This window comes from Artemia franciscana, chromosome 1, assembly GCF_032884065.1.
Source record: "Artemia franciscana chromosome 1, ASM3288406v1, whole genome shotgun sequence".
In the NCBI taxonomy this organism is placed as follows: Eukaryota; Metazoa; Arthropoda; class Branchiopoda; order Anostraca; family Artemiidae; genus Artemia; species Artemia franciscana.
This window is the reverse complement of record NC_088863.1, coordinates 30,332,708-30,359,192: the sequence shown is the minus strand read 5'-3', so window position 1 is coordinate 30,359,192 and position 26,485 is coordinate 30,332,708. Positions and strand designations below refer to the sequence as shown.

The following is a 26,485-nucleotide window of genomic DNA, read 5'->3' as shown; positions in this document are numbered from 1 at the left end:
TTATTTGATGAGATTTTCCCAAAATCGACTACAATTGCTTCTCAAGCACTAGCATTAATGTACAATTAGGAATCATTTACATTTATTAATTAGCGTTAAGTTGAATATGGCTGCAAACCGTTAAACCTTCTCATGATAAAGTTGCATGGTGTTCGAAAAATAAGACGGAAATATCCAAGTAAAAACCCTCTTTCTGTGTCCGTTTGCTTTATCTCAGAGACAACCGCCTCATGATGCAAAAGGACAGGATGACTGGCCCGCAGCCACCCTTGCACTCCTTGGCTGAAGGGCCAAGAAACGGAGATCAGCACCGCAGGTTTGGACCTTAAGGGTCTAGTTCCATCATACTTACTTTACAACCGCTCCAGCGTTACTTTTTTTTCATGAGAGTTGCATATGTACAGTGATTCATCGTTTCTCATTTCATAATAATAGCCAAACTATGCAGTTTATGACCTATTCGTTTCATTGTGTGTAACAAATAATAGAGACTGCCATTTTAAGGGAGTTGCCTGATGGAGGGCATACCCTTAGAGTGTCATGTATGTCCTTTTTTCGCAGTAGACAGAGAAAACTAATCGATATGCTAATCTTCAGTTGAAAAATCTTCACTTTGTGCCGAGTGTGAGAAACGGCGTTGAGTAATTGAATATTCTTAGTTGGGCTTTGGGTTCAACCTTGAGGTCAATTGCAATATTCAATATGCATACATATATTAGTTTTGATGAAGATTCCCAAAAACGTTAACGCTTCCATGGTTTTTGGCTTTCATGGCTGTTGTGGTTATTTGTTTTTCTTTTTTGATGTATAATGACTCGAGTTGCTTTTATTTAATTTTTTTAGATAAATAGGCTGGATTTCTCTTTGCAGTCGGTTTTAAGTTTCTTGGTGACTATGTGTTCACTGTCGACTGAAAGACACATATACACATATCTGCGACTCCCCGTGAAACTCGGATACTGTTTACAAATGTTCCTATTGTCTTATAAAAAACTTATCGTATAATTCCACTGTTTTTGAGTTTTGATTTTGGGTTGCAATCCCATCCCAAGATATTTTCTTTTCGCGTGCGTGTCTGTTCCCAATGCCTAGATAGGTCCAGATACGAATCCTATTCATTGATTGCTTGCGTTAAAATGAGGACAAGATAAAAGTGATAAATATTCTTATTTCATTACAAATCGTTTTCACGTACACATTCATTTATTACATTTTTTTTAGCCACCTCCTCACGTGATGATTTACATCGCAGAATTGGCGGCCGCTGTTCTACTCATAATATGAAAGTGGTTTTCAAAGTTTGCTGTAAAGATGATGCCCCTGAAAAACTGAAAGGTACACGCAAATTTTAAAGTTGATCACAATTTTACTTTTTACTGCAATATAATCATATTATGTATATATATATATAGCCAGAAGAGGTTTTATTTTAATATCCAGTTCCCCAAAATGTAAAAAAAAAAATTGTTTTTGAAAATATACTTTTATGCCATATATTGGCTCTTCAGAGTTCTTTTATTCAGACCCAGGTCATTTCCAGTAATGATCATACCTGCTTTCATCAGCCTGTTTTCATAAAATTCTTGATTTGGAAAAGAACTAATAAAACCGTTTTGTTTTTTCGCTTTTTCCCCAGTGTTTTTCTGACACGAAATGGGTCAGTTTTGGGAAATTACCAGCCCTGCTTAACGACAATATGTGCGGTAGGGCTATCTAAACTTATCCTCATGGTTATGCCCTTTAAGTGCCAAAATTGTTCCTCTCCCCCTTCCCAATTAAAAATATAATTATAAAATGGGTCATGTATATTACTTTAAACTATTTTATTGGGGTAACCTGCTTCGACAGAACATGGATTAATACAAACAGATTATGGTATTTGTCTAATGATTATTTTCAATTCAGATAGATTACGGTCTAGAATAGTCGTTGAATCCAATTATATATAGTATTCTTCCAAGGGAGTTTTTATAAGCCAGGTTGATCCTATTTTTTATTTCCACTCAGTAACTGCCAGAACATGCTTTTTTATACCTTTAAGCATGTTTCATTACTCGCCAAATTGAAAAATTTCCTGTGCCTTCCTGAGGATCCATCCATCACTTGTATTTGTACATGGTTCCCGTGTCAAGACTTCCGTTTTACTGAAAGACAAAAAAAAAGAAAAAGAAACTGAATTGCGTAGCATGAGCAGTAGTTTGCAGTGCTCAACCGTTATATGACTGTTTTATGAGCCAGGGAGTCTATACCCTCTCACTCCAAAGTAAACGTAGTTCATTTGGTCCGGTACGTTTTCCAGAATGGATTTTCGTCCTCGATGCACAGTCGAGGGACAGCAGGTGGTGGACGTTGGACATTATTAGGCTAGAATTTAATGGATTTTGGACCGGGATCCCCAAAAAAAGGACATGAGAGTGGAAACTGGTGCTAGTGCCGGCAAAACAAAAAACATCAGCCCCATCTAGCGTTCGGCAGCACTTGGCATTTTTTCAAGCTTCGTAACCGTTTATCTGTCAGGAACTGAGATCAGACACTTATTGCTTCACTAATTTTACCGACTACACAAATTGAATTAATTATTATTTTGCTACACTTAAAAAAAAGAATGTCAAGTGTCCCAAAACGCGAGATGGCGTTGTGCTTTTTTTGTCGACACTAGAGCCAATTCCCACTACTGTGATGTCATTGGAAGATTTTTTTTCCTAGTGAAATTCGTCTCTTCAAATCCCACAGGGCATTTTTCATTATTGTCATTATTATTACTCTTCAATGGTCACATCCTCAACAGTCACTTTCATCCCTTTTATTTCTGATTAGTGTACCATTCAACTACTTTTGACCTAGTTTCATATTTTATATATTATCTTCAGTAAACGTGTAAGAAGAACTCTTCAACGTACTCTTTAACATGCAAGCTGTTAATAACCCATTTGCTAATAGTTACGATGCTGAAATAAGTCTTTGCAAGAAGATGTAACTGCCTATTGTTTTATAATAACGCTTCGTAATAATGGTTGATCTTTTTAATGATTAAATAAAAAAGACAAGTTTTTTCAACTGAAAGTGAGGAGCGACATTAAAACTTAAAACGAACAGAAATTACTTCGTATATGAAAGGGGCTACTTCCTCATCAACGCCCCGCTCTTTACGCTATAGTTTGACTCTTTCTCTCAACTCTTCTTTTTAAAACAGTAATAAACTTTAGCGTGAAGAGCGGGGCGTTGATGAGAAAGCAGCCCCTTTCATATACGAAGTAATTTCTGTTCGTTTAAGTTTTAATGTCGCTCCTTACTTTCAGTTGAAAAAACTTGTTTTTTTTAATTTAATTTCTGAACGTTTTTGAATCAATGCATGTTTTGATTTTGGCTCTCCGCAGAGAAATAATTAAAACGAAATTTGCTTTTTTTTTTTTTTTTTTTTTTTTTTTTTTTTTTTGGCTAAATGGCTTTCTCATAATTTTGATCGAATGATTTTGAGAAAAAAGAGCGGGGGAGGAAGCCTAGTTGCCCTCCAATTTTTTGGTTAATAAAAAAGGCAACTAGAACTTTTAATTTTTTACGAATCTTTTTATTAGTAAAAGATATACGTAACTTATAAACTAGCTTACGTAAAGAATTTTTTATTCTCATGTTTTTATTACACACATGAGAGGGTTCGCCTCCTCGTCAGTACCTCTCTCTTTACACTAAATCTTAAATTTTGGCCCAATTCATTAAGAATGACCCCTGAATCACAAAAGCCGTAGAATAAATAGTTGACATTACTAAAAATACTTTATCGTAAAGAGCGAGGTATTAGGAGGAGGTGAGTCCCTCATATGGGTAATAATTTCTGTTCGTTTTAAGTTTTAATGCTACTCCTTACTTCCAGCTGAAAAAAACTTTTTCATATTTATCTTTTCATTGTTTTTTTAATAATTCTAGTAAATCCTGCGCTCCCTTCATGGAAATTTTCTTCCTCCATGACAAATTCCTCGATGCAAAGTTCCCCAGTATATCCCCCTCTTTTCAACCCCTCCCCCAACCAAAAAATCTTCCTGAAAACACCTGTACACTTCCCAATAACCATTACTATATGTAAGCACTGGTCAAAGTTTGTAACTTGTAGCCCCTCCCATGGGGCTGTGGAGGAGTAAGTCGTCCCCAAAGACATAGTTATAAGGTTTTTCGACTACGCTGAATAAAATGGCTATCTCAGAATTTTGATCCGTTGACTTTGGGAAAATAATAAGCGTGGGAGGGGGCCTAGGTACCCTCCAATTTTTTGGTCACTTAAAAAGGGCACTAGAACTTTTCATTTCCGTCAGAATGAGCCCTCTCGCGACATTCTAGGACAACTGGGTCGATACGATCACCCCTGGGAAAAAGAAAAAAGAAAAAAAAATAAATAAACACGCATCCGTGATCTGCCTTCTGGCAAAAAATACGAAATTCCACATTTTTGTAGATAGGAGCTTGAAACCTCTACAGTAGGGTTCTCTGATACGCTGAATCTGATGGTGTAATTTTCGTTAAGATTATATGACTTTTAGGGGGTGTTTCCCCCTATTTTCTAAAATAACACAAATTTTCTCAGGCTCGTAACTTTTGGTGCGTAAGACTAAACTTGATGAAACTTATATATTTAAAATCAGCATTAAAATGCGATTCTTTTGATGTAGCTATTGGTATCAAAATTTTTAGAGTTTTGGTTTCTATTGAGCCGGGTCGCTAATTACTACAGTTCGTTACCACGAACTGTTTGATGTACGTGAACCTAACATCTTCCATGTACTGGAATATTATGTTTTATTTGAGTTTTTTAGTATATTTTTTTAATTATTTCTATTATTTTAAATTACTATTATTATTATTATTTATTACTATTATTATATTATTTTTATACTTATTATAGACATGCCTTAATTTGAAATATCAATTTCCCCGCTAAAAAAAAAAAAAAAAAAAAAAAAAAAAAAAAAAAAAAAAAAAAAAAAAAAAAAAAAAGTAGGAATTTTGTCTTAAATGTTAATATCAATCTATTCAAATGACAATTTATACGGCTTCTGCTGCTTCAATAAACTTACCACAATGTTAGACCAATTGAGGCTGACACACTAGCGAATGCTCTTCCTCTATATTACCTCTCCCTCCCTCCAGGCTCACCTCCCTTAGATTTTATTACGGCCGTTCGTTTTAAATTTAAATGTCGCTTCTTATTTTCAGTAGAAAAAATTTGTCTTTTTATTTAATTTCTGATCGTTTTTTCAATAATGTTAGGAAATCGGACCCCACCTCTACGGAGAAACCCCATCACCATGGAAATATCCTCTAGACAATTCAATCCTGGTGAAAATTTACCCGGACAGTTACTCTTAACCACTCCGCGCGTAAAATGGAGACGAAAAAGAGAAAACAAGACATAAAAAGAATTTTGTACAAGAATTCTGGCAAATTCCCGCACTGTATAATTTCCCCTAACAATTTCACTCCCTGGAAACTTCCAGGAAATTTCCCCCATGTAAAAACATCCAGCATAAAATTCCTCCCCCCCCCCACCCGAAAACGTATGAATGCACCCCAATAACAAATACTATGCGAAAGCAATTGGCAAATTTTGCAACTTAAAGACCTTTCCCTTGGGGCTGTGTGTGTGGGGGGGGGGGGGGTAAATTTATATCCAAAGGTAAAGTTATTGGTCCTTTCGACTATAATGAACAAAAAATGGCTATCTCAAAATTTTTATCGGACGATTTTGGAAAAAAAGGGGCGGGGGAGGTGGCCTAGTTGACCTCCAATTTTTTGTCACTTAAAAAGGGCACTAGAACTTTTAATTTCCTTACCACTGAGCCCCCTTCTGATATTCTAGGACCACTGGGTTGATACAATCACCCCTGGGAAAAACAAAAACAAAATAAAAACAAATAAAACAGCATACATGATCTTTCATCTGACAAAAAAATACAAAATTCTACATTTTTGCAGTTAGGAGCTTGAAACCTATGCAGTAGTGTTCTCTGATACGTTGAATCTGATAATGTGATTTTCATTAAGATCACTTAACTTTTAGGGGGCGTTTCCCCCTTTTTTCGAAAATCAGGAAAACAATTTCAGGCTCGTAAACTGTGATGGGTAAGACTAAACTTAATGAAATTTATATATTTGAAGTCAGCATATTTGATAGTCACTGCAAAATATTTTGTTTGAGGGAGTTGCCCCTTCCTCAGTACCTCGCTCTTTGCGCAAAAATGGTAGTAAATTTGTAAAAAGCTTATTATTCTAATTAAACGGTCCTTGAGTGTCAGGAGTCATTCTTAAATAACTGGAACAAAAAGTCAAATATTGGCGTAAAGAGTGAGGCAATGAGAAGGGCTTCTATACGTAATAGTTTCTGTTCGTTTGAAGTTTAATGTTGTTCCTTACTTTCAGTTGGAAAAAACTTGTTTTTTTTATCTAATAACAACCACAAGCCGTAAACATACAATGTCTTTGGTTTATTATCACATAAAAATCATAGTTAAGAAGCTGCTTTTGATAATATTAAATGCAAAAATTGGCCAAAAAATAACACAAACAAAGTATCGCTTATATTGGCTATTATTTAACAAAATTCTTACTTTAGCATAAAGAGCAAGGTACTGATGAGGGGAAGAACTCCCTCATACATGTAATATGAGGGGATTCGCCTCCTAATCAATACCTCGCTCTTTACGCCAAAGTTCGAATTTTGTTCCAATTCTTTAAGAATGACCCATGAATCACAAATGCCGTTTAATTCGAATAAATAGTTCTTTTGAAATTAGTAAAAATACTTTAGCGTAAAGAGGGAGATGCTGAGTAGTGGGCGAACCTCCTCATATACGTTATAATTTTTGTTCGTTTTAAGTTTTAATGTTGCTCCTTATTTTCAGTTGAAAAACTTTTTTTTATTTAATTTTTTAATGTTTTTAAATAATGCCCCAACCCTCCCCCACAATAAAAAATCCCCTGAAAATGTATGTATACTGTCCAATTACCAATACTATATGTAAACAGTCGGCAAAGTTCATAACTTGCAGCCCCTCCCCCGGGGACTGTGAGGGATTACATCGTCTTCACAGACATTATTATTAGATTTGTCGGTTATGTTGAACAACAGGGCTATCTCAAGATTTTGATCCGGTGACTTTGGGAAAAAATGAGCATGTGAGAAGGCCTAGTTGCCCTTCATTTTTCTGGTCACCTAAAAAGGGCACTGGAAGTTTTAATTCTCGTTCGAACGAGCCCTCTCGCGACATTCTAGGACCACTGGGTCGATACGATCACCCATGGGAAAAAAGCAAAAAAAAAAACAAATAAACACGCATCCGTGATCTTTCTTCTGGCAAAAAAAAAAAAATACAAAAATCCACATTTTTACATATAGGAGCTTAAAACCTCTACAGTAGGGTTCTCTGATACGCAGAATCCGATGATGGGATTTTCATTAAGATTCTGTGACTTATGGGGGGGTCGCCATTTTTATTAAATAAGGCAAATATTCTCAGCCTAGTAACTTTTGCTGGGTTGGACTACACTTGATGAAACTTCTATTTTAAAATCAGCATAAAAATCTGATTCTTTTGACGTTTCTATTGGTATAAAAATTCCGTTTTTTTTTAGAATTTCTTTTACTATTGAGCCGGGCCGCTCCTAACTTACAGATCGAAGTTTGTTTTTGGGTTTCGATCCTCATTCTTCAAGAAAAATCTAACATGAGAATAACACAAAAATATAAACACTGCAAACTAGGATAAAAATCGCAGATTTTTTGTTAATGACTATCTTTATATTGAACATCTGAATGTTTCAGTTTGTCCGTAGTGTTTATGATGTAATTGAACACGAGTCTTTCGCTTTGTATGTATATGTGTATTTATCCACAAATAAGGTTTTTATTTATGCATTCTTATATATTGGCTTGTTTATTCCACATATAGTTGCCTGCCAATGATATCAATTCATATACTCCATTGTTTTTCTTGTTTTTTGCAGAACTATGGTAAAACGGTTTATGCTAAATAAGTCATTAGCTTGATGTTACATTCATAAGGAAAATTTTAACGTTGTTCAAGCATGATCATCTTTTTTATGCTTAAGCTGGAAGTTAGGGGTAAAATGGAAGTGGCGTTTGCGCCAGGCTTCTTGATGCTGAAATGAGTTGTTAACACCATAATTTTGCTTTTATGAAAAAAGAAATGTTTATTACCTTGTTGTAGACTTCATTTGGTTGTTTTTGCCTTCAACAACACATTTTTTTCAGCTAATTACAATGCTAATTTCTATTAACAAATGAATTGATATCATTTTTATACAATCCTAATAAGGGCTTATGCCAGATTTGCCTCTCACTCAATCGGACTATCTGTCTTGGCTTTTTCTACAATTAGCCATGGCTTGATACCCACAAGTACTTGATGTTAATTCCCAACAAAAATGATGACAATCGGTAAATAAAACGACTGCATATACCTTCTATCCATATTTATTGCATCCTACATTGCGTTCAGGAAACTACTGGTCAAACTTAGCGCAAAGAACGATGGATTTATGCCCGTGTATATACGATAACTTATAATCTTTTTTGCTTTTTACTTTCGTTAAAAAAAATGTTCCATTTTTTATTCTAGTAACAAATAAATTTGATCTTCTTAGAATTTCTAAATAGCAAAGATGTTTTTTTTTTTTTAGGCTAAAGCGAACCGTATTGCCAAGGGAAGTTTATTTTAATCGTGTACTTGATGTACGATGGATTTATGCCCGCGTATATACAATAACTTATAATCTTTTTTTGCTTTTTACTTTCATTAAAAAAAAATATTCCATTTTTTATTCTAGTAACAAATAAATTTGATCTTCTTAGCATTTCTAAATAGCAAAGATGTTGTGTTTTTGGACCAAAGCGACAGTGTTGCCAAGGGAAGTTTATTTTAATCGTGTATTTGAAGTTCCTTGACGCCACAATGCTTCTGCCTTAAACTTGGTCAGTCTTATCAAAGTAAACATTTTAGTAGAGGTACACGAAAAGAAACTTGACAGTCGCTTACTTATTTATCTCAGTTCCATAATAGAAAAACAAACAGGTAATGCGAGGTTCAGCTGCAAGATGAGCAGATGACAAGGATACTGATGCCTAATTTTTCTTTGTTTAAATATTTCCTTTCCTGAGATAAGGCCACATGTTACTGAACGTACTAATGACTGTAATACTAACTGAGGTACTTGTCTGTTAAACAGAACATCCTCAAGAAGTGAAGTTGGGTAAAGTATACCAAAACATGACGATAATAAAATACTTCAGAAACAAAACTATGGAAACAATAACAAAGAATTATGGAAAGCAGGTCGCACAGGACGTATTATATTAAATACTTAACCTAAGCCCTGACCACCTCTAAATATTGAATTAAAATATACATACATACTAGTTTTCTCACTCAAAATAAGCAAATCATAACCGATTCAAAGCGGATTTATCGTGTTTTAGACAGCATAAATCTCGAGGATGTCCTGTTTAACAGACTATTACCCTAACTGATCATTAGTGACAATTTTAAAGTGGTATCAATTCCTAAAATCTAGGGGGACGGCGGGGAGCTTAGGAATCATCTTTTTGTATATTGACTAGACACATGGAGATCAAAACTCAATATTAAAAGTTGTTATTCAGCTTAACATCATTGAAATCTGAAGTATTGGAAATAATCTTTGTAGTCGGAATGATTTCAAGCGAATTTCATGTAGATATTGCACACGAGGATTTAATTTCAACATTCCCGATTAAGACTCAGTGATTAAAATTCTTTCAGTTTTGTTTTTCTTTTTGTTAGCATTTACTTAAATTGATACTAAAAGTATTTGTATTAGTTACATCTATCTCTATTCCGAGGCTTACTTAAATTATTCTATTTTAACAGTGCCACAACGACCGGTTTTACCAGCTGCACAGCCAACCACGAACATTCCACCGATTCCATGGAATACATCGTCTGTATCAACAACTACATATAGAACAATGACTTCGCCTCCAGCCCCACCTCCTCCAGTTGTCCCATCTATAGTAACGACAACTTGGCGATACAAAGATATTATTTTCCAGAGCTCAAGTGCGAAAACTGTCACGAAGAAATCTGGTAAGTTTTATTTTCTCAATGTCCTTACCTTTGATGTGTCACATCTCCATTTTTTTCGCAGAAGTAGCTTCCTTTTGGTAGCCAGGCTCTGACAGGAGTCGAAATTTGCTTTGGTAGGTGTCCTTCACATTTTGTGATTAAAACGGTATGTTCCTGTCGATAAATATCCGGTTCCTTGCCATTTCAGATCAGAAATGAAAATTTATTTATCTGTGGTAAAACTATGCCAAATACTACTACTAACAACGCACCGAAGTACCAAGCTACCTTAGGTCCTCACAGTTGAACACGCTCCTCCCTCCCCATGCTCTTTTGCATTGCTTCACTGTTTACTCCCTTCAAGAATTTTCCGCTTCCTTGAATTTGTTCCTCGTTGTCCCTCCCAACCCCATTCGAGAACGTCCTACATGTCGTTTAAACACAGTTGGATTGCACAAACCATGATTTTCGCGACCTATTATCCTTATCCATAAGACATGTCCTAATAATCTAAACTGTACAGACCGTTTATGCATTGATATAAACGTACAATTTCTTTTGTTTCTTAAAGCAGGTATTGAAAGGATTTTTCCTTTCCTTTTTCGAAATTTTAAAGAAAGACCAGGCAATTTCGCACCGTTTTTCACTGTTAAAATGTTCAATTTCGTTATGGAATAACATTGTTAATATGCAAACAGAAATATTACATGTATGACGCATATCAAAGGGGAGGTTCCATATAATTTTTTGGAGACAAGTCAGTGACTTCTAAATCAGATCGCCCTCAGTATTTAGCATTGGTATAGCCACTTTTTATGATGACATGCAAACATGAATAATGCTCAGACTCAATCAAAAATTTTGTGTATTATACTGGGTTAACTAGTTACGACTTGTAAACGGAAAAAAAGCATGGCAATAGTTGGCTGACGGATTCGATTCGATTTTGGTATCTTGTAAATTAAATTTCTATATATATATATATATATATATATATATATATATACCATCCCAATGTCTTCAAATTTTACTCCTTACCTTCTTCAATGAAGTGACAATTTTGTTCAGCCCCAGATGGATGACTGGAACCCACGACTTGTGGCAATCTCACAACTTTAGCTGCACCAACATTGTTCTCATGTAGAACAATAATTACATCAATGTAATTATCTAGTATACAAACACAGGACCTTCAATTTGAGCTAAGGCACTGAGTCAGGTTACATCTTGGACCTAGCTCCTTTGGACATTGATTCAGGACTAGGCCTGTCGTTCGACCGAGTTGGGATTTGACGTATTATTCTATCAAGTCAGGACTTAGCTCATCATTATACAGATTTAGTTGTTAAATTATGCTTATATCAAGTCAAGATTTGCACCAAGTCAGTCCACCACTTGGGCTTAGTTTGATTTTGCCCGGAATCTTCCGCTGCTTGGACTTAGTTCGATTTTGTACCGATTCAAGACTTAGCTTATGTTTCTGTCGAATCGGGACTTAGCTCTTTTTTCATTGAGGTATTCTGCATCTTTACTTAGCACATTTTGCACGAACTTCTACTATTTACTTTGTTATTTGCTACATTTCCATCTATTTGGCCTATTTTCCTGTATTTTTTTCAAAGTTTTGTCGATTCCTCGGAAAAAAAATTGTTGTGTACGTCCCTGTATGTCAATATCTACTTTACTATTTTCTTTATTAATTAAATAAGTATGTTAAGTGCCAAAAGAGGAACAGACAATGTAGTAAATAATAAAATGTGGTATTTTACGCTTTGAATCCCTATTGTTCTGAAGATGGGGTAAAGTTGAGAAAACGACCAGATTTCAACTTTTTAGAGGCACCTTGTCAAACAACTTTTTCGAGGTATTGTGATAGTCGGCCCTTTTTTCATTATTTGAATGGAATGGAGAACAAGCCTGTTCGGTGTTTTATGGGCTATTGTTTGGAAGATAACTTCCCATATCCCAGAGGGAGATTTGCTCCTGTCGTTTTGACATGACGCCATCTTTGATGTCCCTGACGATCAAATTTTAAAACAGGGTTAATATCTCGTAATCTGCCTTTTTTGTCTCAATTAACCTTCGTAAAAGATAAATTAGATGATGTAATTTTTTATAGTCTGTCAGTTACTATAGAATCCTATTCGTAAATTTTATGACATGCTATGTTGCTCTTTAGTAATTCCTTTGTAATAAACATTTTTAGCTTCTGGAATGCAAAAGAAAACCGTATAAGAAGTCATTAAACGGTGTCTTTGCTGCCATCTTTTTGTGTTTAGTGCCACCTTCTTTATCTAAATATTATTATTTTTGTCTCGTTTTTTTTTGAACTTGTAAGCCTGATATTGCATGGTGATTATGTATTAACATCTCCAAATGGTCAAGCAAAAAGAAGAAGATTGAACTTTTTGAATATACATATATCTTAAGTAGTGTTAAACGGGTTACCTAGTTGTCCTATCTACTAACTAAATAAAGCAAAGTGTACAAAATTATATTTTCTATGTCGAAAATATTTGAGAATTCAAAGCAAAGATTGTTGGCTGCAATCTGTTTGATTGGTGTTATGCGTCTTGTAAGTCTGGATGACTGCTTCTCATTAAGATGCTTTGTTTAGTGAGCAACATTGATTTCAGTAGTTCTAATCGTAAAGTGGTTCTAAACAATTTTTTTTGTGGATCAAAATTTAAGGAAATATTCGGTTTTTCTTTCCCTTCCTCTGTTCAGGTAGAGAGCTGAGGCATTCCTGTGGATGCTGTGTTGTTTTAATGTGAATTACACTTTATAATTTTTCCGTTCTCACGCTTACTTTTAGGTTGTTAATTTTTTTCGAAAAAAAATTGAGGAAATTCTGTTGCTAAAGAATTCTTGTAAACAGCAATCAATTTTACTAGAACAAGCTATTGCATTGGCTGGAATGACATAGCCTGCGGTTTTTTTTTTTAGATCGATCATATCCTGTCAAAGAAGGCAGTTTTAATTTGACTAAAAAGCTTTCCTGTATCCTTACAAAAACTGCTGCTCGTTTTTTCATAATCGTAGACTCTCTGTGTAAGTTCTCATTGACTCGAGGATTTGACTTTTTGTGAATTTTATTCAGATTGAACAATCTACAAAAGTTGTTTTTTAGCCAATGATTTCGTTCACCAGTGGGTTAAACTAAGATTTCACATGATATTTCTAGTATTTCACATGGCACTGATTTATATATAATATATATATATATATATATATATATATATATATATATATATATATATATATTTATATATATATATGTGTATATATATATATATATATATATATATATATATATATATATATATATATATTTAACACCAAACTAAAGTTCACCATTTTTCAGTAACATCTTCTGAATGCACTAAGGGGTCTAAACCCTGTACGGGAAAGGGGTCAAAGATTCAAAAAGGAGGTGTAAGATAAATTATCTACATGAAAATCTAACAAACTGTTTGAATATCAGTAAAAATTTCAAAGGGGTCATTTCATGCGCCAAAGTTTTTCCCCCGACCTAGTAGCCTGCTGGATTGTCACATATTGGTGATTAGAAGCTTGCTTTTTTGATATGTATTTCTTGTCTATCTGTTTTTTAGTCACTCTTGCATCGCCAAGATATCTTTTTTCACCAGTACTGGTAGCCTACAGGATGATTGTAGTCGTACGGCTGTTTTAAGGGCTCATTCGAAACATAATTTTCTGCAATTTCTGTAAACCTATTTTGAACGCGCCAAAACAAAGTATCAGATGATGCAAAAAAATGACAATTTATAGTGCCATTACCAAATTTAGTCGGGCTTACTAGTTTATCCACATCTAGAGATCACTTCTGGTGGTCCCACTTATATTAAAAGCCAATTCTGGGGACCATCTACAGATGGATAGGAATAGAAGGCTGGTTAGACTATGCGGATTGATCGTAATAAGGGAACTTCGGCTCTTTGCTTCCTTGCTGAGATAGACATCGTCCTTCCTTTTGTTCGGGTTCCCTCCTTTCTTCAAAGTCGCTATTGAATGGATTTCCCCTTGGAAATCCGGAACTCAAATAACCTTATTACCTTCAAGCGAGCAGTGAAGAGTCGTTACAGAAATACTGTTTAGATTTGAATATCGTGCGGTCCTCCTCTTTTCGGTCTTTTTCTTTTCTTTTTCTTTTTTTCTTTTCTTTCTTTTCGTCACCCCCCTTTTTATCTCTTATGTTTTCTTTTTTTGATTAATCCAGTTGATTCGTTGTTTCTGTTAGTTGATTGTTTAATTATTCTTTAGTTAAGTTTCTGCCCTAGTCAAGCACTTTTGTGCTTTCCTGGCAGATTATGTACATGTAATTATGTGTTTTTGTTCAAATATATATGATTGATTGAATTGAATTGAATGTTTTACGAACCATAAAATGAAGAAAAGAATCTAGCTTTGTTTCTGCTATGTTGGAACGCGTGATACCATTACTGACGGATGAATGATTGTCTTCGTGATGGCTTTAGTCCAGTTTAATTTTGTGAAATATAAATAGGTTAAAGCCCTCCCCCCCTGCATCTCTATAAAACCCCGTATCTACCACTGGGTAGCATCGAAAGACGCAACATCTTAAAAATATATTCTTTTTCATCATTCTAATAATCAGTATTGAAATTTATATTGTAGCGGAGGTTTGGTTACGCTTTGACCTCCTAAAACGTCGGTTTTTTGATGCTAGAACTTAATTCAGTTTCTAGTATTAGGTGGAAGATTCGTTTTATATTTCTATTACACAGCAAATACTATTGTATGTCCTAATGTCTAAACAATCAATGAAAAAGTACCTGTTGGGTGAAAATTTTTAAACTCTCAATAAAAGAAATAACATTTAATTAAAACTAAAGAGTCGGCTCTTTTACACGAAATTAACCTTATCGTTTAGGAGAGAGAAAAAAAATTATTGACATGAGAGTAAAAAAGAATGAACAGAAATTGCAGTGCGTTTTAAACACTTTTTGAAGCGACGTTCAAATTTAAAGCTATTCAAAACTTGCGTTGATCAGTAGAAGGGTTATAGCTCCGTTCAACTCCCCACTATTGGAGTTCAAGGGGCTACTTGCGCTTTACTGAAAACTTACTACACTACGACTGTAATAGTAGATGTTTTATCAGATTTAAAACGGTGGAAGTATTTTCATGGTCACAACAAAAAATATTTTGCTCTCAATAATGAGAAAGCAACAGCTTGACTGTTATAGGCTACGAGCGAGAAGCTGATTGGACAATAACTTCCCCCTCCTGTTCAAGGCATTTTGTGCTCTTTTTTATTTCGTACATTGACCTTTCGTCGAGTTTGATAGGACCTTTTTTTTTCTGTTTAGTATCGTATAAAAGATAGTCGAAAATAGATTTCGGGGCTGGTTATATCCATGTTTGTACTTAAAACATTCTTCCTGGTAAATTCTGATGGAGCACTTCTTAGCTATGCAACGGTTTGGATACTTGATCCTAAAAGACGCTTTTTGAAGCATCGGGCCTACAATCCCCTTCTTGAAAAAATATTTTCTCCCCCTCCTCTCCTTGCTTGTTGTAAGTTTTTTTTTAACATTAACTTTTTATCGTACTTTATATAGCCAACTGCCTACTCGGAAATGCAAAGATCGAATCATATTTTATTATCTTTTTCATTAGATAGTTACTACTAAAATAAGTCTCTGTGCAGTTTTTTACTAGCTTGGGTCAATTAAATTAAAAATAATGTCCAAAATGTACTTAATTTGTTGTCAGTGTAAATCATTTGTCATTCTTATCTCAAAGAGATAAGCGATACCTCTAAGTATAACAGAGGCTCTAAGTTAGACAGATGTTTGTGTTGTAACAGAGACGGGTTCCCATTTTATTTTTATGGGAACTTAACCGACGAAGGAAAATTACCTTGGGAGTGTTTCTTCTTTCAAAATATTGTAAAGTAGTTTCGGACAATACAAAATTAATTCAGGACAAGTGAGGTCATTCTAAGCTTCTGCCATAACCATATGCCCAATTAAAAGCAATTAATATTAGTTCAGTCCCTTTTGTAATTTCTGCGAAAAAATGGCTTTTCGAACATCAGTTAGATAAGTCTGACGTTGGAGTTAAATTGCTTGTTACAATCTCAGCTTTATATATAATTTCAAGGCAGATTGATTCGGGCAGATGATCTTTCTCCCACTGGGAGGAAGTCAATACCACAAAATCGACAATATCACAAAATTTCAATTGAAAATGAAATTAGTAACTGCTAAGCTCATAACTTCAGAAAACGCATAACAAAATTGTCTATATGCATTTTTGTTACGTTTTTACGAATCGGCCAAAATGTTTAAGGGGGGGGGGACTTCAAACTCTGTAACGTCTCCCCACCATGCGACCTGATCAAGCTAATTTTGAATTACTAAATAATGAAGTCCCCGAATCGCCTTTATGTTTTTATGCTCGAAGCAAGATTCGCCGAGAGTGTCTTAGTAGTAAAAGTAGTTGTTCTGAAGCTAGAAATATCATTATTAGGCCTACTGATTAAAAAATAATAATAGCCTAAATAATATCGCAGCCTACCTAGGGATATACAGCCCAGACTCTTTAGTGAGAATCAGAGAAGCTTGTGTACATAAAATCGACATTTTTTTATATTTGATATTTACTTTATTAATAAACACAATTATAACTCTTTACATTTTACATCGACTCCACTGATGGAAAAACATATGTTTAATTGTTAGAATAATAATTTTTCAGGAGAGACCCAGAGGTCATATCCCCTCAAAAACGCACAGGACTAAGTCCAATGCTCGAAGAAAATATTTTTGTATGTCTTGAATAACTGGGCTACTATGGGTTTAAAAATAGTTTCATTTATTTTGTTGGAATTTGGACATTAATTACCTGAAGGGTCGAAAGTATAAAAAGGTGTACTTTTTACAATTTGTGTAGGGGTTCAATGACGTAATCTCGGAGGGGGGGGGTTACCTATGTCTATCCAAACACAACGAATATCAAACCAACTCTGCAACAAAAAACTGTTATACAATTCCATGTGATAAAATCAGTTTTCGTAAAATAAGACAAAATAATAGAGTTCATTAATTGTGTTTCTAATTTGTGTCAATCATAGATAAATTTATTAGAGAGAATTCAGTATTCCCTAACTTTGCATTGGATTTTCACTTGCAAAATTTTTATGGCAGTCATGAATTTTTATCACTTTAATTTATAAGTACTTAGTACGGCAATTGCACTTATTTAATTATGTGGCAATTTCAATTTAATTTGAAAAGTATATCGTTAAGATCTGGGAATGTGAAGTATTCTCTGCGACAAAAACATTTTTATGATCATTATACGGTTATGTTATTTTAATCCGGTAAGTATTGTATACTTCAAATATAATTAATTAAAATGTAACTTAAAATCTTTAACAATGATCGTAAAGTCTATGAATGGGAAGGTATTTGCTGCCATCAGAAACGTTTTAGGAAAATTGTTTTTCGAATTCAGCTCCATATCATGTTAACATTAATGCTTCTATAGATGTTCGTTATTAGATTTTTTCTGGTGGAACTCCCACCCCCATGGATGGTCAAGATTAAATCAAGAGAAATCCCATTAAAAGGTGTACTAAATGCAATCCCATAACCTTTTATAGTATGCCAGCTTGAATATTTAGTTTCAGATCAAATTAAGTTGCAACAATTGAAAGCCAATAATTCATTACACTGCTTTTATTGAGTGTCAGCGTCAATAATTAACTGGCACTACTGATGCCCTTTCCTCGTCGATGGGAAAACAACCCTAATTTTGGCCATTTTCAAGTCCGGTCCTATTGGCAAGCTAAGTGGCATGTCGATTCTTTTTCAAAAATTTCAAGCTGGATAATGGTTGCAGCGGTAGCTGCAACCTAGTAAAGGACGAACCACGGCCCATAGTAGCCAAAAATAATGTTCAAAGAGTGGTGTTGCTATATAAGAAATATTTTTATTCCTCATTCCATTGCTCCATTCGTCATTAACCCCCGGTGACGTAACTACTGTTGTCAGCCTTAAAACCATAAGCATAGTCAATGTATTATTTTTTTTTTTTTTCGAAGACTAATTGACATAGCAAAAGGAATTAAGATTATAGCTTAAAACTATAATTTTATCCTGGTTTCCAACAAAGAGGCGCGTGCCCATGGGGTAGGCGTTAGGATGCTTCAAAAAAATTTCGATGGCTGAAAATTCTTACTTTTTTTCGTAATTTTATTTTTTTTTTTTTTTTTTTTTTCATTCTTTTTATGTCCTGTGCAAAATGAGCCTAAAGATATTTTTCATTAAAATGCCGTTTTTATTAATTCCAAATTCCTCCCTGAAAGCAAATATCTGAATGTACCTGTTGTCTTGTAGTTTCACATAATCCTAGATTCAAAACCGTTTTAAAAGAAGTGAAAAATTGTCAAGCATTAATTACTGCTGTCATAATCACTTGAAACCTTTATCGAGATTGTTGTTCATGTTCTTAAAACATTTTTACTCATTCTAATGTAAGATAATTTATCATCAAATAGCATCAATTATTTAGGTATTTTGGTATTGAAAGATAAAAAGTTCTCAATTGTCTTTTAGATTGAACCGTCAAAGCTATATTTTTGCTTATTTCAACATGTTACCAGTTTTTTCGCTTAGTAATTATTGAAGACAATCTAGTGATTGCTCTCTTTTTTTAGCTCTAAAAGTATTTAAGTTCTTTGAAAAGGAGTCCTTTTAATTTCTACCTTTAAAGTCAGAATTGTATTGAAAAATCATCAGTTTTCCAACCGTTTACGGTAATGAAGGGTAATTAAACAGCAACCGTTGTCAATAGTAGCCGAAGCTCTGAAAAACCAGCGTATTAGAAGCTATTAGCCGAAGAAAATTTACATAATTTTAGAAAAGAGGAAATACCTCTAAAAGGAATGCCATCTGTATGAAAATTGTACCTCCAAAATAAACTTATCTGAGAACCTTAGAGTGTAGGTTTAAATCTCCCATCTTTAAAATATAATATTGTATTGATCTCTGGTCTTGAAACTGCCATTGCTCAAACTTTGTTGTTTCGCAAGGAATCTGTTTCGTTTTAGACGATTTTAATATTTAAAATGTCAAAAAAGTGTCAGGTAAAATACAGTAGTTTAACTGCTAAATGTTTTTATATAATTTTTCTGAGTATGATCATTTCCATCAAAACTATATAAAAATATATGAGATACAGTAATTTTCTCTTCGGGATATGATAGGGTCGCCAACGGAGCGAAATGACTTAGAATGAATTGCATTTTGTCCTTGCATTCCCTGAGAAAGAATTCTTTTTTTTCTTTTGAAATTATATCGCAAAAGTAAATGATACAATACACCCTCCGTTCCCCCAGTAATGGGAGGTCATAACAATAGCTGTTTCTAGTTCTAGAAAATTCTTTAACATACAAACTCATTGTTTTTCGCTCCTTATATTGGAGTAAGGGTGACAGGTAAGGGGAAGCCAGGGTGTTTTATCAATACAGCTTCCCTTACAGCCTTACTTTTGAAAAAGATTGTTGAAGTGGTTTTTTATAAGTTTTTGGGAACTTCTTGAAATAGAACACCCTCGTGACTCAAACAAAAGGAGCTGGGAAGGAAGTTTGAATGTGACTAAGCCAAGTGGAGGGGAAGTGCATACCTCCCGTATTTGATCATCTCATTAGTTAATTGTTGGCTCGAGCACTTTTTCCGGTGATATTTTTGTTTTTGACTTTCTTTAGCATTGTAATATCCGGTATTTTTGTTATTTTAACTATTTCCTAAGCAAATAGGATTTCTCGGTAGGTGATATTTATTGAGTGTTAGTGTTTTCACCTTTCTTTGGTCATTTGTAATAACCGGAAAGGACTTGGAAATAACCGGAATTTAAGGATTTAGTGATTCTGTTAGTTCACGGAGACTATCGCCCCAATGGCTTTCTTATGTGACCTCAGTCTTAATACCTGTATGAAATGGTTCTAAAATCATTTTGGAGTTGTTTAAAAGCGTCCAATAAAGGGTAAAATGACCTAAATTCTGTGAAAATTTAGTGGGAAATGGCTAGAATGGAGGCTAAAAACAAAATATAATGTTGGAGTGTTCATTAATTTATCATGCTCAAGTAAAAATAATTTGATTTATTCAAATTAAAAAACTATATTATATAACTCATAATTTATCGTATCTTATAAGCAGGGCCGTATACAGGATTTGTTTTTTTAGGGGGGAGTGGGGGATGTACACAAAAAAACTAAAAAACGCATCAAAACGTGTTTTATGTTTTTTTTATTACGTTTTCACGAGTCGAACTAACATTTCAGAGGGGGGGGGGTCAAATTCCCTAACCCCTCCACTGAATACGACTTTGCTTTTAGGTCCATTCCCAATGAAATTTTACTAATACCGAAATATAGCTGAAGCTAATTTGAGCCAATCATAATTTTCACATATTGCCTTTAGCCAATCGAAAGCTATAACAATTTGATTGGCTCAAATTAGCACTAGCTAAATCCTAGTATGAACAAAATCTCGTCGTAAATGGACTTTCTGTACATTTTTTTCATCATCAACACTATCGCACCTAAAGATCGTATTCAAAAGCTGATCTTGGATAAAAATCTTTGAGGGTAACATGACAAGGGCACGAATAATTGACAAAATTGACCAGTTTATTTAAAAAAGAAAAGTTAAAAAAAAAAACAGAATGAGGATGCCAAGAAAATATCGGGGGGGGGCCTGAATCTGGCCTGGTCATTGCTAACATTTTACACTTCTGAGGTAATTGCTAAAGATCATTTGACTACTGTTCTAACAGAGAGCACTACCTGCGCAATGTAGATCAAGATCATCAAAGTCTGATTGAACTTACATTCCAGTGATGTCATTCTCATTGAGAACAGCTTAGCCAAAGAATTTGCGCAATTTTTTCAGAAGCATCAAAACGTCTTAATACGCTCTCGTTTGTGACTGTGACGTTGTGTCAGTCATTTTTCATGTTTTGTGATGTACAATAGAGTTGCAATTTAAAGTGGCAGATCGGTACCCTTTAAGCTGTGGCTGACAACTTGATAGATACGCCCTATGTAAATCTTAGGTTATATCCCCTTTGAAGACCTCAAAATATTAGTGTATTACAATAGAGAGATAGACATTAGGACTGAAAGTGCGCCGGAAGCTGACAATTTTCAATAACGCACGGTCACCATATGCACAGTCCTTAATTTATGTTGTTTAGAAAATAACTGGTTGAACTTCGACTTGGCAAGACACTAATTTGACTCAGAGTGCTACTTATATCCTGTTTTTCAAAATTAAAATGTCTTTTAGATCGTAGTTCACCTTTTACTTAATGCTGTACCAGTTGTAAGTTGGACACATTGGGACTTTGACTAAGAATCGTAACTGAGGCATGTGATTGTTTTAATTGCAATCTTTAGCCGAAGCTGTGGCTTAGACCTAAATCTTGGAATAACTATATAATATTGTTGCTTTTCTGAAATTATTAAAGCAAAGACTTTTGATGCCTTTTTTTTATTATCCCAAATACTTCTAGAGGAATTTCCTAATGTCTTTTGCTCCGCTACATTCATGTCATTTCTCTTATGTAGACGCTGATGCAATTTTCTATTTATTTTAGTACTCTATTATATTTTAATCAAATTTGATTAATCTATTTTCAAAATTAAAATCGATTGTGATATACCATACAAAATGTCACTAAATCCTTGAAAAAGTATTGCCGATTTATTCTCAACTATATATACTCAATTTCATTGTTTCAAAGCACTTGGCATACCTTGTCAGGGATTTTCTCAAGTCAAAGTTGTATAGACGAAACTTAATGCAGACCATATATGTCATCCGGAGGCCATGATTGGCCTCCAGGTCGATTGAATGTGGCCGGCGACCTAGATTAATAACAGTTGAGTTGAAGTCCTCCCAAAAATATTCTATCAGCCAATATAACTACCCAAATATGAAAAATGACGCTTTAAATATCTACGGGAGCTCGTATTTATATTAGCAGCTGTTATCAAAGACAGAAGTTAGGACAGCCGCTTTGACGCCGAGCATCGATGACCTAAGTGTTTAATTTAATTCTGGCCTTTTAGTGCCTCTATTTAGACTTTATAGCGATTCAAGGGAATAAATTTTATATTTCCTATAAAGAGATATCGACCATTCAGGATTTGCACCTGTAATCTTTCTTTGGGTATATTGGTCTACCTATATAATTGGCAAATGTCTGTAATTCTCATCTCTGAAAACAATTATTTGACTTTATAGAACGAGCATCTCAAGGAATCCTACCTTGCGATCCTTTTTCGTTATTCAGTCAGTAGGTTTCCGATCCTCGCAAGTGTGCTACTGTTTCTTCTCTTTTCGTTTTTGTTCCTTTTCCAGGCGCTTTAATCTGTATCCTCTTAAGAAATTTTTCGCTACTGGTCATATATAATTATACTCTGGTCATTCGACAGCCTCAGCTGCAAGTTAATTACAGGAGTGATGATGGAAAGGAAGAGGTGGAATTGATCCGCATGGCGGCGCTGAATTGGATAGGGTCTATCATAGAAAGATAAGCCTACAAACCAAGATTAGAATATTGGAAGCTACAGTGATGGCAGTGGTCAAATATGGCTCTGAAGCATGGGCACTCCGAAAAGCAGATGAAAATTTACTAGATGTTTTCCAGAGAAATTGCCTACGGATTGTTCTGGGTACCCGGCTGACTGACCGTATTTCAAACAGTAGGTTGTACGAAAAGTGTGGTTCAATCCCGCTTTCTGGGACTATAATGAAAGAAAGGTTGAGATGGCTAGGCCACGTTCTACGGATGAAGGATGACAGATTACCGAAGATTGTCCTTTTTGGCCAACCGTCTGGGGCTACACGGAAAGCAGGTCGTCCTTGTCTGGGTTGGGAGGATGTCATAAATAAAGATTTAAAGGAAATGGGAACTTCCTGGGAGGGTGTAAAGAGGGAGGCTTTAAATAGATTAGGTTGGAGGAGGAGCGTGCGTAGCTGTGTTGGCCTCGGGCGGCTTGGTGCTGCAGTGAGTTATTGGTAGTAGTAGTAGTAGTATCGGCATTAACACTCGTATCTTTCGGGGTCTGAAGGTTTATCAAAAAGTTTGCAAGTCTGGAAAAAAACGTATTTTAATGTACAACTATTCTTATGCGGTATTTTCTTCTAAACCATCCTTGAACCTTATGAATGGGTTCAGGACAATAATCCCCACTGTTCTTGTCCTAGTATGTGGATATTATTTTAACCAATCTATGATGTAAAGTTTAGAATACTAGCGAAGTTCAGATTGTACTGTCGCTGTGAAACTCATAGGTACCTAGAAAAATAGACGGCATTGAATAATATAAGGAACTATTTCCGTATAAGCCCAGTTGCGTCGAGTGAGATAACCATAGATGCGCAGACAGACTTGACCCTTAGGGAGGAGGGGACTTGCAGAATATGCATTTTGCCTTCTATTTTTCGATTTTACCAAGGTTCTGACCAAATCTGGGTTAATCTCATTTCCTTTTTTTAAGACCACACTGCCTGGTTACATTCTGTGACCCGGAAGTTAATATATATATTTTTTTTGTCTAAATATAGTTTGTGTTAATTATAGTACTTTGGTATTTCTGCTGGTGCTGAAGACTAGACTTTGTCTTCGAAATATCCAGGACTTCTGTATTTGTTTTTCACTGTCTAACAAACTTGTCCTATTGAAACTCTTATTTATTTTATTTCCATGAATGGGGGTAACTTTCATTTGAGCTAGGAATTTGCATTATTTATGTCCATGTCTTGTAAAATAATAATTTTCTTAAAGTGAGACAGGAAATATAGAAATGCAAGTCGATGAGAATTTCGTCATAATTCGAATTACGGGAATCCACTACCGTTTGTAATTTAATATCTTCTCATTGTTAGGATTTCACATCATCATTTTTCTAGTTTCCGTTAAAGGCTTCATAATGAAAGTCATCAAATTATTTTATGGCTTCGATCTGTCATCCTTCTCCCCAATTTTTGTCACGTTTCTCTCCTTTGATTTCTATCTATTTTTACGCGTGGAATTACAGTGGAATTAATGAAAATAGGTTTAGTGAAAATAACATTTTTTAGTTCTCACAAATTTTTGAAAAATATTAGCGAAATTATCAAAAAAGAAATTTTGTGTACTCCAGTTTTTTGTTTTTTTGTATTGTATTGTATGCTTTAAAAGCAAATAATATTCATAAAAGGTACTCCTTTTGATTGAAATATATATATTTGAGAAACATTTTCAAAGCAACTTCAGATTTTAAAGCAAAAAAAAGGATTTAGGCGTAATATTCCATGCAAATGATTTATTTTTTTCCATTTACTTGAAATTACTATCCTATGTACCATTCCATGATCCGCATATCCTATACGTTTAAATTTATAAAATAAAATTTTAATAAATTAGAAAAAAACACATATTGTTTTTTTTTAGATTGGAGAGGAAACCGGTGGACGGAAATTCCTTAGTAATAGTAAAACTATTCTTATGCCTTAGACTCACGTTCTTTTTCATTAGAAGCCTAAATACACTAGTTAATGTTGTAATATACCATCATGATACACGACACGAGATGCTCTGGCCAGTGGCGTCAATTCACAAAAATTTCGAGGACAAGAGAGGAACGCATTTATCAAAACCTGGGGGGAGGGGCAAATTTGTCAGTTTTCTTAATGAGAATATTAGAAGTCATATCAACTGGAAACACCACCCACCCAACCCCACCTCCCAAAAAAAGACATTGTTCGATTTTTTTGGGTAAATGGTCTAGGGGAAACAAAGCCTCGTCTGTTCCATCCCTCCCAATCGATACCACTAATGAGGGTCCGGAATGTAAGTATAAATCTGTGTGGGGAGGAGCAAATCATTAAAATTGATAAGTTATGCAAAGGATAGTGTGAGATGAATGCTTCTAGGAAAATTTTTCTGTGTAAAATCCCCCCACCTCGTGATAAATTCGCCCCAAATACAAAACTGAGTGTAATCAACTTATTACACCTCTATTCCAAAATATAGGCAGAATGTATGGTGTGAAATATCCTACAGTATTTGTTTTTACATTGTTATATATTTTAATGCTTTTTTCATGTGTGTTTTTGTTGGGGGTGGGGGGGGTAGAGTTATCATAGTAAGCTAAGAAAAGGTAAATGAAAATAATTTAAAAATATGAAATAAGTTGCAAATGTAGAAGATTTGCCCTGTGATGGAAGTGCAGAGAGATAATAGGCTAGGACTAAGTACGAGTAATTCCTTCCCATGGTCTAGTGCCTACAAGGGGTGTCACCAGCCAAAATGTTTAAGGGAGGACATTGGATTTACAAACTTCTGGTGCTTTTTTTTTTGTTCTTTGCCAACTGAGACTAGGGTGACTGAACTTCTTTTATTGGTTTTACCTTATGTATTTCCATCAGCCCATTTCCCCCTAAAATAGAAAATCTAGCCAGTAAAATACTGGCACTTGCACTGTGCCATTATTCTATCGGCTCCAATTGTATCTAATTGCCTGAAAACATTTAGGGAGGTGGGGAGAACCCCTATACGTGATGCCCTACTTACAATTATCCTGCATGACACTAGTTCTAACATTGCGATCGAGGACACATCTACTAGGCGTATGTTATAAGGGGATACCGCCTGAGACACCTGTAAAGGCCATTTTTTTCTAAATCGATTTAAATAGTAATGAGTCGAACTCGAAGTAAGAACCAAGCAAATTTAAGATTGTCACGAGTTTCTTATTCCAAATAAGGAAGCAATAGTTTAGGTAAAACCAGTTTTCGAAAAGTCATGAAGTCCTATTCGCATAAAAGTATTAGATATCGTCAGCTAGGCGTACATCAAAAGATTTTCCAGTCAGAAGTACCTTTACTTGCCTGGATTACGTGACTCTCTCGGAACGAATACGCAATGACGCGGTATTATTTCCTCCGCAACTAAAGAGGTCGCTATATAGTATTTTGATACTTATAATTTGACTGGCTATCCCAGAAATTTGAGTCGATTGCAACTTAGTACGGTACTTGTGTATTGTTCAGAACACACTCAATGAGTGAAGTTAGGCTCTTTCGTGAAACAAACTACGATGTAGGTACATTTTAATTAAATATTTTATATACAGAGGTGGTTAGGTTAGGTTAAGTTAGGTATTTGATATAATGCACCCCACCTATTCACCCTAATGGGCAAATATATAGCCCAAACTTTTGAAAAAGCTAATGAAATAAAACTAAATATGATGAAAATATAGTATTTTATTAGGAAAATTGAAAAATTACAACTTAGAATTTTAATCTAACCTAACCTTTGGTCTT

At 34.7% G+C, this 26,485-nt stretch overlaps 1 protein-coding gene across 3 annotated transcripts in view; it reads left to right on the top strand.

Annotated features, from left to right (window-relative positions):
* LOC136028403 (ephrin-B2a-like) overlaps positions 1-26,485 on the top strand; it is a 251,227-nt gene that overhangs the window by 213,350 nt on the left and 11,392 nt on the right. For all 3 annotated transcript variants that reach the window (XM_065706239.1, XM_065706248.1, XM_065706229.1), the window contains 2 exons: positions 1,222-1,335; positions 9,915-10,130. In XM_065706239.1, the coding sequence (XP_065562311.1) occupies positions 1,222-1,335; positions 9,915-10,130 (330 nt within the window). The remainder of the gene's footprint in view (positions 1-1,221; positions 1,336-9,914; positions 10,131-26,485) is intronic.